The following is a 13,183-nucleotide window of genomic DNA, read 5'->3' as shown; positions in this document are numbered from 1 at the left end:
TTCAGGTTTCTTCAGAGATGTTAGATCAGGTTCAAGTCCGGGCTCTGGCTGGGCCACTCAAGGACATTTAGAGACTTGTCCTGAAGCCACTCCTGCGTTGTCTTGGCTGTGTGCTGAGGGTCGTTGTCCTGTTGGAAGGTGAACCTTCGTCCTAGTCTGAGGTCCTGAGCGCTCTGGAGCAGGTTTTCAACTCTACGGACAATTCCTTCGACCTCATGGCTTGATTTTTGTTCTTACATGCACCTTATATAAATAGGTTTGTGCCTTTCCAAATCATGTCCAATCAATTGAATTGACCACAGGTGGACTCCAATCAAAATGTAGAAACATCTCAAGGATGATCAATGGAAACAGGATGCACCTGAGCTCAGTTTTTAGTCTCATAGCAAAGGGTCTGAATACTTATGTAAATAAGGTATTTCTGTTTTTAAATTTTTTGTACATTTGCAAATAAATCTAAAAAACTGTTTTTGCTTTATTATTATGGTGTATTGTGAGTAGATTGATGAGGAAAACCTTTCATTTAATCCATTTTAGAATAAGGCTGTAATGTAACAAAATGTGGAAGGGGTTTGAATACTTTCCGGTTTACATTTACATTTTAGTCATTTAGTAGACGCTCTTATCCAGAGTGACTTACAGTAGTGAATGCGTACATTCCTTAAAAAAAAAAAAAAATCTCCGTACTGGTCCCCCGTGGGAATCGAACCCACAACCCTGGCATTGCAAACACCATGCTCTACCAACTGATTAACCTCCGGTATTCCCAGGTGACCCTGCTCTGCTTTACCAGCAGGAGGGACATGATGCTTGGTACCAACTTCTGCTCTGTTCATTTTCCCTTCAAGTCCTCTTTGCTACGACGAGTCCGACCGTGGAGAACTTGTAGCCCCGGTAACGTTACAAGCGTACAGACACGACCGTGAAACCTAGAATAAACTACACCGGTAGTTAAACGATGAAAAGAGAACGAAGGCTGTGCATTTTACGCTTTCATATCTTTACCGTTTTTTGTATTTTCCTCATCGGGGTCTTGGAAAACGGGAGACCATAAGGACACTACAGAAGCGAGCCTATAACAGGCATACTCTCCTTCAACACGCATGGTCAGGCACTCCGCGCGTCGTCCTCGCACGGTCACTGAAACACAACCAGGACCAAAACAATCATATCTACAATTCTACTCTAGCCCACAAAAACGGAGACTTATTTTTTTGTGGGGGGGGGGGGGGGATAAAGACCCGTTTCTCAACCGAGTCATGGATCTGTGGTCGTACTGGAGTAAGATGTACTGTCGGATGGTATTGTTCCTGTTCTGTGTTTTCCAGGATTATCTCACCTCGATGTTAGACTGTCCGCCAACCTGCAGCTGCTCTCTCACCGAGATATATTGTAATAAAACCGACAACGGGAAATTCTTCCCTTTACTGGCTCTCCAAGACACCGGGAGATCGGGCAATAGCAGTGTCGATATAACTGAGCTTTTCAAGAATATCTCTTCCATGTAAGTAGCCTGCCCTGCAGTAAAATGGAAATGTTTGAAGTGTTTTAACTATCCATTGTGTAGATAGTTATGCCCTTATTGATTATAAATGCCGTATGAGTTTCCTTCATACCCGCAGTATCATTCAGTCGTAATGATTGAGTTCACACTCCTGTAATCGAAGGCTATTCGACTATAAGACGTTGATTTAATAAATCCGTAATGTTCATCTTCTTCACAGCAATATGTCAGATTGTATTGGTCCCAAGACTGATACAAAGGTATTGTTGTATTTAATTAAATAATGGTTGGAGTTGTATTCGTTGTATACCAGATCATTAACCTATAAATAGCCGATGCGTCCATCCTCAAAGCGGAAGAGGTGCAACGTGACCAAAAGGAAAATCTTTCTTTGTAACATGACAGTAGTCTTATCGTAACACGGTAAAAGACCCAGTTAAAATGAGAATTATTGTCACATTATCTGTGTGGATAAATGCTGTGATATACGATGATGAAGAGGGAGCCTCCGTGAAAGAGACGGTGTTGGTTAAATGTTGATCTTTCAGCCATTTACCGACGGACTGACTGACTGACTATATACGTCTTAGAAAATATCCGTCTTGTTTTAAATAGAACAGACAGGGCACGTCTCTCGGAGGCTTTCCTTTCCTTTCCAGCCAAAGTCAGTGTTTCTCTCACTTCACACGTCATCACCATCCCCACAGTGATCCCCCTCCCTCTCTTCTCTCTCCCTCTCCCTCTCTTCTCCCTCTCTTCTCCCTCTCTCTCCTCTCTCTCTCTCTCCCTCTCCCTCTCTTCTCCCTCTCTCTCCCTCTCTCTCCTCTCTCTCTCTCTCCTCTCTCCCTCCCTCTCTCCCTCCCTCCCCCCTCCCTCTCTCTCCTCTCTCTCTGATGTGTTGGACCAGTGATCCTATACCTCTCTCTCTCCTCCCTCTCTCTCTCCTCTCTCTCTGATGTGTTGGACCAGTGATCCTATACCTCTCTCTCTCCTCCCTCTCTCTCTCCTCTCTCTCTGATGTGTTGGACCAGTGATCCTATACCTCTCTCCCCCTCTCCCCTCCCTCTCTCTCCTCTCTCTCTGATGTGTTGGACCAGTGATCCTATACCTCTCTCTCTCCTCCCTCTCTCTCCTCTCTCTCTGATGTGTTGGACCAGTGATCCTATACCTCTCTCTCTCTCTCCCCCTCTCCCCTCCCTCTCTATCCTCTCTCTCTGATGTGTTGGACCAGTGATCCTATACCTCTCTCTCTCCTCCCTCTCTCTCTCCTCTCTCTCTGATGTGTTGGACCAGTGATCCTATACCTCTCTCTCTCTCTCCCCCTCTCCCCTCCCCCTCCCTCTCTCTCCTCTCTCTCTGATGTGTTGGACCAGTGATCCTATACCTCTCTCTCTCTCTCCCCCTCTCCCCTCCCTCTCTCTCCTCTCTCTCTGATGTGTTGGACCAGTGATCCTATACCTCTCTCTCTCTCTCCCCCTCTCCCCTCCCTCTCTCTCCTCTCTCTCTGATGTGTTGGACCAGTGATCCTATACCTCTCTCTCCCCCTCTCCCCTCCCTCTCTCTCCTCTCTCTCTGATGTGTTGGACCAGTGATCCTATACCTCTCTCTCTCTCTCCCCCTCTCCCCTCCCTCTCTCTCCTCTCTCTCTGATGTGTTGGACCAGTGATCCTATACCTCTCTCTCTCTCTCCCCCTCTCCCCTCCCTCTCTCTCCTCTCTCTCTGATGTGTTGGACCAGTGATCCTATACCTCTCTCTCTCTCTCCCCCTCTCCCCCCTCCCTCTCTATCCTCTCTCTCTGATGTGTTGGACCAGTGATCCTATACCTCTCTCTCCCCCTCTCCCCTCCCTCTCTCTCCTCTCTCTCTGATGTGTTGGACCAGTGATCCTATACCTCTCTCTCCCCCTCTCCCCCCCCTCCCTCTCTCTATCCTCTCTCTCTGATGTGTTGGACCAGTGATCCTATACTGGCGTAGATTCCACAGCAGAGCAGACGTCACATAGCTGTTGTTGTTGTCGTTGTTGCAGTGATAAGTCAAGTCAAGGCTGTAATGTTTTAGAAGAAGGGAGGCTATATTATGACCGGCAGACGCACGAAGGCCATTAATGTGATGTGATTCGTTTTGTTTATCGTGTGAATGACATCTGAGGAACTAAGCTACTCTCTCACCCCATCTCTCGTTTTGCTCGCCACCTGCCCAGACCGCTAACTACTCTGGAGCCTTGTAGCGACTGGAGGAAAACGCGTTATAATGTTTAACATCATGTAACGGTTTGGGGTTCTGCCTTTTAAGAAATCCGGAGGTGTTTCTAATGGATTTGGCAACGCAATAGCTAAACACGTGATTGAGCTGCTCAGTCCCTCGCTGCTCAGTCCCTCGCTGCTCAGTCCCTCGCCTCGCTGCCAGTCCCTCGCTGCTCAGTCCCTCGCTGCTCAGTCCCTCGCCTCGCTGCTCAGTCCCTCGCTGCTCAGTCCCTCGCCTCGCTGCTCAGTCCCCTCGCTGCTCAGTCCCTCGCTGCTCAGTCCCTCGCCTCGCTGCTCAGTCCCTCGCCTCGCTGCTCAGTCCCTCGCTGCTCAGTCCCTCGCTGCTCAGTCCCTCGCTGCTGCTCAGTCCCTCGCCTCGCTGCCAGTCCCTCGCTGCTCAGTCCCTCGCTGCTCAGTCCCTCGCTGCTCAGTCCCTCGCTGCTCAGTCCCTCGCTGCTCAGTCCCTCGCCTCGCTGCTCAGTCCCTCGCCTCGCTGCTCAGTCCCTCGCTGCTCAGTCCCTCGCTGCTCAGTCCCTCGCTGCTCAGTCCCTCGCTGCTCAGTCCCTCGCCTCGCTGCTCAGTCCCTCGCTGCTCAGTCCCTCGCCTCGCTGCTCAGTCCCTCGCTGCTCAGTCCCTCGCCTCGCTGCTCAGTCCCTCGCTGCTCAGTCCCTCGCTGCTCAGTCCCTCGCTAATCAGTCCCTCGCCTCGCTGCCCGTCCCTCGCTGCTCAGTCCCTCGCTGCTCAGTCCCTCGCTGCTCAGTCCCTCGCCTCGCTGCTCAGTCCCTCGCTGCTCAGTTTTAGTTGTCTTCCTGCACTCGCCTCGCTGCTCAGTCCCTCGCTGCTCAGTCCCTCGCTGCTCAGTCCCTCGCCTCGCTGCTCAGTCCCTCGCCTCGCTGCTCAGTCCCTCGCTGCTCAGTCCCTCGCTGCTCAGTCCCTCGCTGCTCAGTCCCTCGCTGCTCAGTCCCTCGCCTCGCTGCCAGTCCCTCGCTGCTCAGTCCCTCGCTGCTCAGTCCCTCGCTGCTCAGTCCCTCGCTGCTCAGTCCCTCGCTGCTCAGTCCCTCGCCTCGCTGCTCAGTCCCTCGCCTCGCTGCTCAGTCCCTCGCTGCTCAGTCCCTCGCTGCTCAGTCCCTCGCTGCTCAGTCCCTCGCCTCGCTGCTCAGTCCCTCGCTGCTCAGTCCCTCGCCTCGCTGCTCAGTCTCTCGCTGCTCAGTCCCTTGCTGCTCAGTCCCTCGCCTCGCTGCTCAGTCCCTCGCTGCTCAGTCCCTCGCTGCTGCTCAGTCCCTCGCTGCTGCTCAGTCCCTCGCTGCTGCTCAGTACCTCGCTGCTCAGTCCCTCGCTGCTCAGTCCCTCGCCTCGCTGCTCAGTCCCTCGCCTCGCTGCTCAGTCCCTCGCTGCTCAGTCCCTCGCCTCGCTGCTCAGTCCCTCGCTGCTCAGTCCCTCGCTGCTCAGTCCCTCGCTGCTCAGTCCCTCGCTGCTCAGTCCCTCGTTGCTCAGTACCTCGCAGCTCAGTCCCTCGCTGCTCAGTCCCTCGCTGCTCAGTCCCTCGCTGCTCAGTCCCTCGCTGCTCAGTCCCTCGCCTCGCTGCTCAGTCCCTCGCTGCTCAGTCCCCTCGCTGCTCAGTCCCTCGCCTCGCTGCTCAGTCCCTCGCTGCTCAGTCCCTCGCTGCTGCTCAGTCCCTCGCTGCTGCTCAGTCCCTCGCTGCTCAGTCCTCGCTGCTCAGTACCTCGCTGCTCAGTCCCTCGCCTCGCTGCTCAGTCCCTCGCTGCTCAGTCCCTCGCTGCTCAGTACCTCGCTGCTCAGTCCCTCGCAGCTCAGTCCCTCGCTGCTCAGTCCCTCGCAGCTCAGTCCCCTCGCTGCTCAGTCCCTCGCTGCTCAGTCCCTCGCTGCTCAGTCCCTCGCCTCGCTGCTCAGTCCCTCGCTGCTCAGTCCCTCGCTGCTCAGTCCCTCGCTGCTCAGTCCCTCGCCTCGCTGCTCAGTCCCTCGCTGCTCAGTCCCTCGCCTCGCTGCTCAGTCCCTCGCTGCTCAGTCCCTCGCTGCTCAGTCCCTCGCTGCTCAGTCCCTCGCCTCGCTGCTCAGTCCCTCGCTGCTCAGTCCCTCGCCTCGCTGCTCAGTCCCTCGCCTCGCTGCTCAGTCCCTCGCCTCGCTGCTCAGTCCCTCGCCTCGCTGCTCAGTCCCCTCGCCTCGCTGCTCAGTCCCTCGCTGCTCAGTACCTCGCTGCTCAGTACCTCGCTGCTCAGTCCCTCGCTGCTCAGTCCCTCGCTGCTCAGTCCCTCCCCTCGCTGCTCAGTCCCTCCCCTCGCTGCTCAGTCCCTCGCCTCGCTGCTCAGTCCCTCGCCTCGCTGCTCAGTCCCTCGCCTCGCTGCTCAGTCCCTCGCCTCGCTGCTCAGTCCCTCGCTGCTCAGTCCCTCGCCTCGCTGCTCAGTCCCTCGCTGCTCAGTCCCTGGGGCTACAGTGTCTTTGGGACCCAGGGCTACAGAGTATTTGGGACCCAGGGCTACAGTGTATTTGGGACCCAGGGCTACAGTGTATTTGGGACCCAGGGCTACAGGTCGTTATTTGGGACCCAGGGCTACAGTGTATTTGGGACCCAGGGCTACAGTGTATTTGGGACCCAGGGCTACAGTGTATTTGGGACCCAGGGCTACAGTGTATTTGGGACCCAGGGCTACAGTGTATTTGGGACCCAGGGCTACAGTGTATTTGGGACCCAGGGCTACAGTGTATTTGGGACCCAGGGCTACAGTGTATTTGGGACCCAGGGCTACAGTGTATTTGGGACCCAGGGATACAGTGTATTTGGGACCCAGGGATACAGTGTATTTGGGACCCAGGGCTACAGTGTATTTGGGACCCAGGGCTACAGTGTATTTGGGACCCAGGGCTACAGTGTATTTGGGACCCAGGGATACAGTGTATTTGGGACCCAGGGCTACAGTGTATTTGGGACCCAGGGCTACAGTGTATTTGGGACCCAGGGATACAGTGTATTTGGGACCCAGGGCTACAGAGTATTTGGGACCCAGGGCTACAGTGTATTTGGGACCCAGGGCTACAGAGTATTTGGGACCCAGGGATACAGTGTATTTGGGACCCAGGGCTACAGTGTATTTGGGACCCAGGGCTACAGTGTATTTGGGACCCAGGGCTACAGTGTATTTGGGACCCAGGGCTACAGTGTATTTGGGACCCAGGGCTACAGTGTATTTGGGACCCAGGGCTACAGTGTATTTGGGACCCAGGGCTACAGTGTATTTGGGACCCAGGGCTACAGTGTATTTGGGACCCAGGGCTACAGTGTATTTGGGACCCAGGGCTACAGTGTATTTGGGACCCAGGGCTACAGTGTATTTGGGACCCAGGGCTACAGAGTATTTGGGACCCAGGGCTACAGTGTATTTGGGACCCAGGGCTACAGTGTATTTGGGACCCAGGGCTACAGAGTATTTGGGACCCAGGGCTACAGTGTATTTGGGACCCAGGGCTACAGTGTATTTGGGACCCAGGGCTACAGTGTATTTGGGACCCAGGGCTACAGAGTATTTGGGACCCAGGGCTACAGTGTATTTGGGACCCAGGGCTACAGTGTATTTGGGACCCAGGGCTACAGTGTATTTGGGACCCAGGGCTACAGTGTATTTGGGACCCAGGGCTACAGTGTATTTGGGACCCAGGGCTACAGAGTATTTGGGACCCAGGGATACAGTGTATTTGGGACCCAGGGATACAGTGTATTTGGGACCCAGGGCTACAGTGTATTTGGGACCCAGGGCTACAGTGTATTTGGGACCCAGGGATACAGTGTATTTGGGACCCAGGGATACAGAGTATTTGGGACCCAGGGCTACAGAGTATTTGGGACCCAGGGCTACAGAGTATTTGGGACCCAGGGCTACAGTGTATTTGGGACCCAGGGATACAGTGTATTTGGGACCCAGGGATACAGTGTATTTGGGACCCAGGGATACAGAGTATTTGGGACCCAGGGCTACAGAGTATTTGGGACCCAGGGATACAGAGTATTTGGGACCCAGGGCTACAGTGTATTTGGGACCCAGGGCTACAGTGTATTTGGGACCCAGGGCTACAGTGTATTTGGGACCCAGGGCTACAGTGTATTTGGGACCCAGGGCTACAGTGTATTTGGGACCCAGGGCTACAGTGTATTTGGGACCCAGGGCTACAGTGTATTTGGGACCCAGGGATACAGTGTATTTGGGACCCAGGGATACAGAGTATTTGGGACCCAGGGCTACAGAGTATTTGGGACCCAGGGCTACAGAGTATTTGGGACCCAGGGCTACAGTGTATTTGGGACCCAGGGATACAGTGTATTTGGGACCCAGGGATACAGTGTATTTGGGACCCAGGGATACAGAGTATTTGGGACCCAGGGCTACAGAGTATTTGGGACCCAGGGATACAGAGTATTTGGGACCCAGGGCTACAGTGTATTTGGGACCCAGGGCTACAGTGTATTTGGGACCCAGGGCTACAGTGTATTTGGGACCCAGGGCTACAGTGTATTTGGGACCCAGGGATACAGTGTATTTGGGACCCAGGGCTACAGTGTATTTGGGACCCAGGGCTACAGTGTATTTGGGACCCAGGGCTACAGTGTATTTGGGACCCAGGGCTACAGAGTATTTGGGACCCAGGGATACAGTGTATTTGGGACCCAGGGCTACAGAGTATTTTGGACCCAGGGCTACAGTGTATTTGGGACCCAGGGCTACAGTGTATTTGGGACCCAGGGCTACAGTGTATTTGGGACCCAGGGATACAGTGTATTTGGGACCCAGGGATACAGTGTATTTGGGACCCAGGGCTACAGTGTATTTGGGACCCAGGGCTACAGTGTATTTGGGACCCAGGGATACAGTGTATTTGGGACCCAGGGATACAGTGTATTTGGGACCCAGGGCTACAGTGTATTTGGGACCCAGGGATACAGTGTATTTGGGACCCAGGGATACAGTGTATTTGGGACCCAGGGATACAGTGTATTTGGGACCCAGGGCTACAGTGTATTTGGGACCCAGGGATACAGTGTATTTGGGACCCAGGGCTACAGTGTATTTGGGACCCAGGGCTACAGTGTATTTGGGACCCAGGGCTACAGTGTATTTGGGACCCAGGGCTACAGTGTATTTGGGACCCAGGGCTACAGTGTATTTGGGACCCAGGGCTACAGTGTATTTGGGACCCAGGGATAGATTTTCACAGAATAATCTCTGTTCAGTGAGGTAAGAAGAAGATAAGGCTTCATGTAGAAAGCAGAGCTCTGTGTTTCTAGACAGCAGGCAGATGAATTCTTGTACACGCAGCTCTGCTCTGTTGAAGTGTTGGAGAGACTGAGAGGCTGCAGCTGTGGCTGCTTGATGAAGACCATTAAGAGTCCCTGTCCGCGTCCCAAACACCACCCTATTCCCTTTTATAGTGCACTACTTTTAAACCAGAGCCAAATGGAACTTATGGAGGAATAGGGTGGCGTTTAGAGTCCCTGTCTGCGTCCCAAATGGGACCCTATTCCCTTTTATAGTGCACTACTTTTGAACCAGAGCTGAGAAAAGCATAGCCGTGTCCTAAACGCCACCCTATTCCTCCATAAGTTCCATTTGGCTCTGGTTCAAAAGTAGTGCGCTATATAGGGAATAGGGTGTCATTTGGGCTGCAGGGTAGTCTCTCTTACATCTCCTCCTGGTACACCCTTAGAAAGAAAGGGACTATCTAGAACTAAAGACGGTTCTTCGGCTGTAGGAGAACCCATTGGAGAACCCAGGTAGAACCCTGTTAGTTCCATGTGGAACCCTTTTAGAGGGAGTAGAGGGGAGGGGGGGAGTAGAAGGGAGGGAGGGAGGGAGGGAGGGAGTGGAGGAGAGGGAGGGAGGGAGGGAGGGAGTGGAGGAGAGGGAGGGAGGGAGGGAGTGGAGGGAGGGAGTGGAGGAGAGGGAGGGAGGGAGGGAGGGAGGGAGTGGAGGAGAGGGAGGGAGGAGGGAGGGAGGGAGGAGAGGGAGGGAGGAGTGGAGGAGAGGGAGGGAGGAGGAGGGAGGGAGGAGGGAGGGAGTGGAGGAGAGGGAGGGAGGGAGGGAGGTGATCTGGGTAGGGCCATGATGCAGGTCAAGAAGAAGTTTTCTTCTTTCAGAGCAAATTGTTTGTTTTAATTTGTCTGGATCAGTTGGTGGACGTGGAGGAGACCTCTCCTGCTCATCAGCCATCCCTAAGGCCCTGTTCATCAGCCATCCCTAAGGCCCTGTTCATCAGCCATCCCTAAGGCCCTGTTCATCAGCCATCCCTAAGGCCCTGCTCATCAGCCATCCCTAAGGCCCTGTTCATCAGCCATCCCTAAGGCCTGTAGTGGAGGAGACCTCTCCTGCTCCTCAGCCATCCCTAAGGCCTGTAGTGGAGTGGAGAGACCTCTCCTGGCTCATCAGCCATCCCTAAGGCCTGTAGTGGAGTGGAGAGACCTCTCCTGCTCATCAGCCATCCCTAAGGCCCTGCTCAGTGGAGCGAGCCCTAAGGCTCCTGCTCCTCAGCCATCCCTAAGGCCTGTAGTGGAGTGGAGAGACCTCTCCTGCTCATCAGCCATCCCTAAGGCCTGTAGTGGAGGAGACCTCTCCTGCTCATCAGCCATCCTTAAGGCCTGTAGTGGAGGAGACCTCGTCTGCTCGGTAGTTACTCTGTAAAATCTGTGTTTTATTCATATCATCATGTTTGCATGAGCCTGTCTTTGTGTTAACTAGGTCAGCTTCAACATGTGAGAATTAGGAGAGGAGGAGAGAAGGGAGGAGAAGATAGAATAGCCAAAGGGGAGAGGGGAGGAGAGGAGAGGAGGGGAGGGGAGGAGAGGAGAGCAGGAGGAGGGTGGGGTGAAGGGGGGAGGAGAGGAGAGGAGAGGAGGGGAGGGGGAGTAGGGGGGAGGGGAGAGGGGGGAGGAGAGGAGAGGAGAGAAGGGAGGAGAAGATAGAATAGCCAAAGGACAAAAGGGGAGAGGGGAGGAGAGGAGAGGAGGAGGGGGGTGGGGTGGGGTGGAGGGGGGAGGAGAGGAGAGGAGAGGAGGGGAGGAGGGGGGTGGGGTGGAGGGGGGAGGAGAGGAGAGGAGAGGAGGGGAGGGGGAGTAGGGGGGAGGGGAGAGGGGGGAGGAGAGGAGAGGAGAGAAGGGAGGAGAAGATAGAATAGCCAAAGGACAAAAGGGGAGAGGAGAGGAGAGGAGGAGGGGGGTGGGTGGAGGGGGAGGAAAGGAGAGGAGAGGAGAGGAGAGGAAGAGGTGGGGTGGAGGGGGGAGGAGAGGAGAGGAGGGGAGGAGGGGGGTGGGGTGGAGGGGGGAGGAGAGGAGAGGAGAGGAGGGGAGGAGGGGGGTGGGGTGGAGGGGGGAGGAAAGGAGAGGAGGGGAGGGGGAGCAGGGTGGAGGGGAGAGGGGGGAGGCGAGGAGGGGGGAGGGGAGGAGAGGGGAGGAGGGGGGAGGGGGGGAGGGGTGGGGCGAGGGGGGAGGAGAAAGTGCTGCGTTTGGATCCCCTGCATACAGAGCTGTAATGAAAAGACCAGTCTTCTCCCACGCAGTCACACATCTGCAGCTAGGGAGGAGGGAGGATGAGAGGAGGGAGGATGGGAGGATGGAGGATGGGAGGAGGGAGGAGGGAGGATGGGAGGAGGGAGGATGGGAGGAGGGAGGAGGGAGGGAGGAGGGGGGAGCGAGGAGGGAGGATGGGAGGAGGGAGGATGGGAGGAGGGAGGAGGGAGGGAGGAGGGGGGAGCGAGGAGGGAGGATGGGAGGAGGGAGGATGGGAGGAGGGAGGATGGGAGAAGGGAGGGAGGAGGGGGGAGCGAGGAGGGGAGGAGGGAGGAGGGAGGATGGGAGGAGGGAGCGGGGAGCGAGGAGGGAGGAGGGAGGATGGGAGGAGCGAGGAGGGAGGAGGAGGGAGGGAGGAGCGGGAACACGCATACTAATGAAGCATCTGTATCTTAATAATCAGAAGATGCTTTGAGAACTAGAACCTGGAACAGGAAGGCTACGCTAGCAACATAAAGGCAGAGGGACCTGAAGGCTACGCTAGCAACATAAAGGCAGAGGGATGGGAAGGCTACGCTAGCAACATAAAGGCAGAGGGATGTGAAGGCTACGCTAGCAACATAAAGGTAGAGAGATGTGAAGGCTACGCTAGCAACATAAAGGTAGAGAGATGTGAAGGCTACGCTAGCAACATAAAGGCAGAGAGATGGGAAGGCTACGCTAGCAACATAAAGGCAGAGGGATGTGAAGGCTACGCTAGCAACATAAAGGCAGAGAGATGGGAAGGCTACGCTAGCAACATAAAGGCAGAGAGATGGGAAGGCTACGCTAGCAACATAAAGGCAGAGGGATGTGAAGGCTACGCTAGCAACGTAAAGGCAGAGGGACCTGAAGGCTACGCTAGCAACATAAAGGCAGAGAGATGGGAAGGCTACGCTAGCAACGTAAAGGCAGAGAGATGGGAAGGCTACGCTAGCAACATAAAGGCAGAGTGATGTGAAGGCTACGCTAGCAACATAAAGGCAGAGAGATGGGAAGGCTACGCTAGCAACATAAAGGCAGAGGGATGTGAAGGCTACGCTAGCAACATAAAGGCAGAGGGATGTGAAGGCTACGCTAGCAACATAAAGGCAGAGGGATGTGAAGGCTACGCTAGCAACATAAAGGCAGAGAGATGGGAAGGCTACGCTAGCAACATAAAGGCAGAGAGATGGGAAGGCTACGCTAGCAACATAAAGGCAGAGGGATGGGAAGGCTACGCTAGCAACATAAAGGCAGAGGGATGTGAAGGCTACGCTAGCAACATAAAGGCAGAGAGATGGGAAGGCTACGCTAGCAACATAAAGGCAGAGGGATGGGAAGGCTACGCTAGCAACATAAAGGTAGAGGGATGTGAAGGCTACGCTAGCAACGTAAAGGCAGAGGGACCTGAAGGCTACGCTAGCAACATAAAGGCAGAGGGATGTGAAGGCTACGCTAGCAACATAAAGGCAGAGGGATGTGAAGGCTACGCTAGCAACATAAAGGCAGAGAGATGGGAAGGCTACGCTAGCAACATAAAGCCAGAGGGATGTGAAGGCTACGCTAGCAACATAAAGGCAGAGGGACCTGAAGGCTACGCTAGCAACGTAAAGGCAGAGGGATGGGAAGGCTACGCTAGCAACATAAAGGCAGAGGGATGTGAAGGCTACGCTAGCAACATAAAGGCAGAGGGATGTGAAGGCTACGCTAGCAACATAAAGGCAGAGGGATGGGAAGGCTACGCTAGCAACATAAAGGCAGAGGGACCTGAAGGCTACGCTAGCAACATAAAGGTAGAGAGATGGGAAGGCTACGCTAGCAACATAAAGTCAGAGAGATGGGAAGGCTACGCTAGCAACATAAAGGCAGAGAGATGGGAAGGCTACGCTAGCAACATAAAGGCAGAGA

The 13,183-nt window shown here is 54.7% G+C and overlaps 1 protein-coding gene across 1 annotated transcript in view; it reads left to right on the top strand.

The window, feature by feature from the left end:
* The first annotated feature begins 676 nt into the window (after positions 1 to 676).
* Positions 677 to 13,183, top strand: part of LOC106595813 (NT-3 growth factor receptor) — a 165,240-nt gene continuing 152,733 nt past the window's right edge. The window contains exon 1 of the mRNA XM_045708728.2: positions 677 to 1,504. Coding sequence (XP_045564684.2) covers positions 1,104 to 1,504 — 401 coding nt within the window. The 5' untranslated portion in view covers positions 677 to 1,103. The remainder of the gene's footprint in view (positions 1,505 to 13,183) is intronic.

This window comes from Salmo salar, chromosome 26 (assembly GCF_965601325.2).
Source record: "Salmo salar chromosome 26, fSalSal1, whole genome shotgun sequence".
NCBI lineage: Eukaryota > Metazoa > Chordata > Actinopteri > Salmoniformes > Salmonidae > Salmo > Salmo salar.
This window is presented reverse-complemented; position numbering and strand designations above follow the sequence as displayed.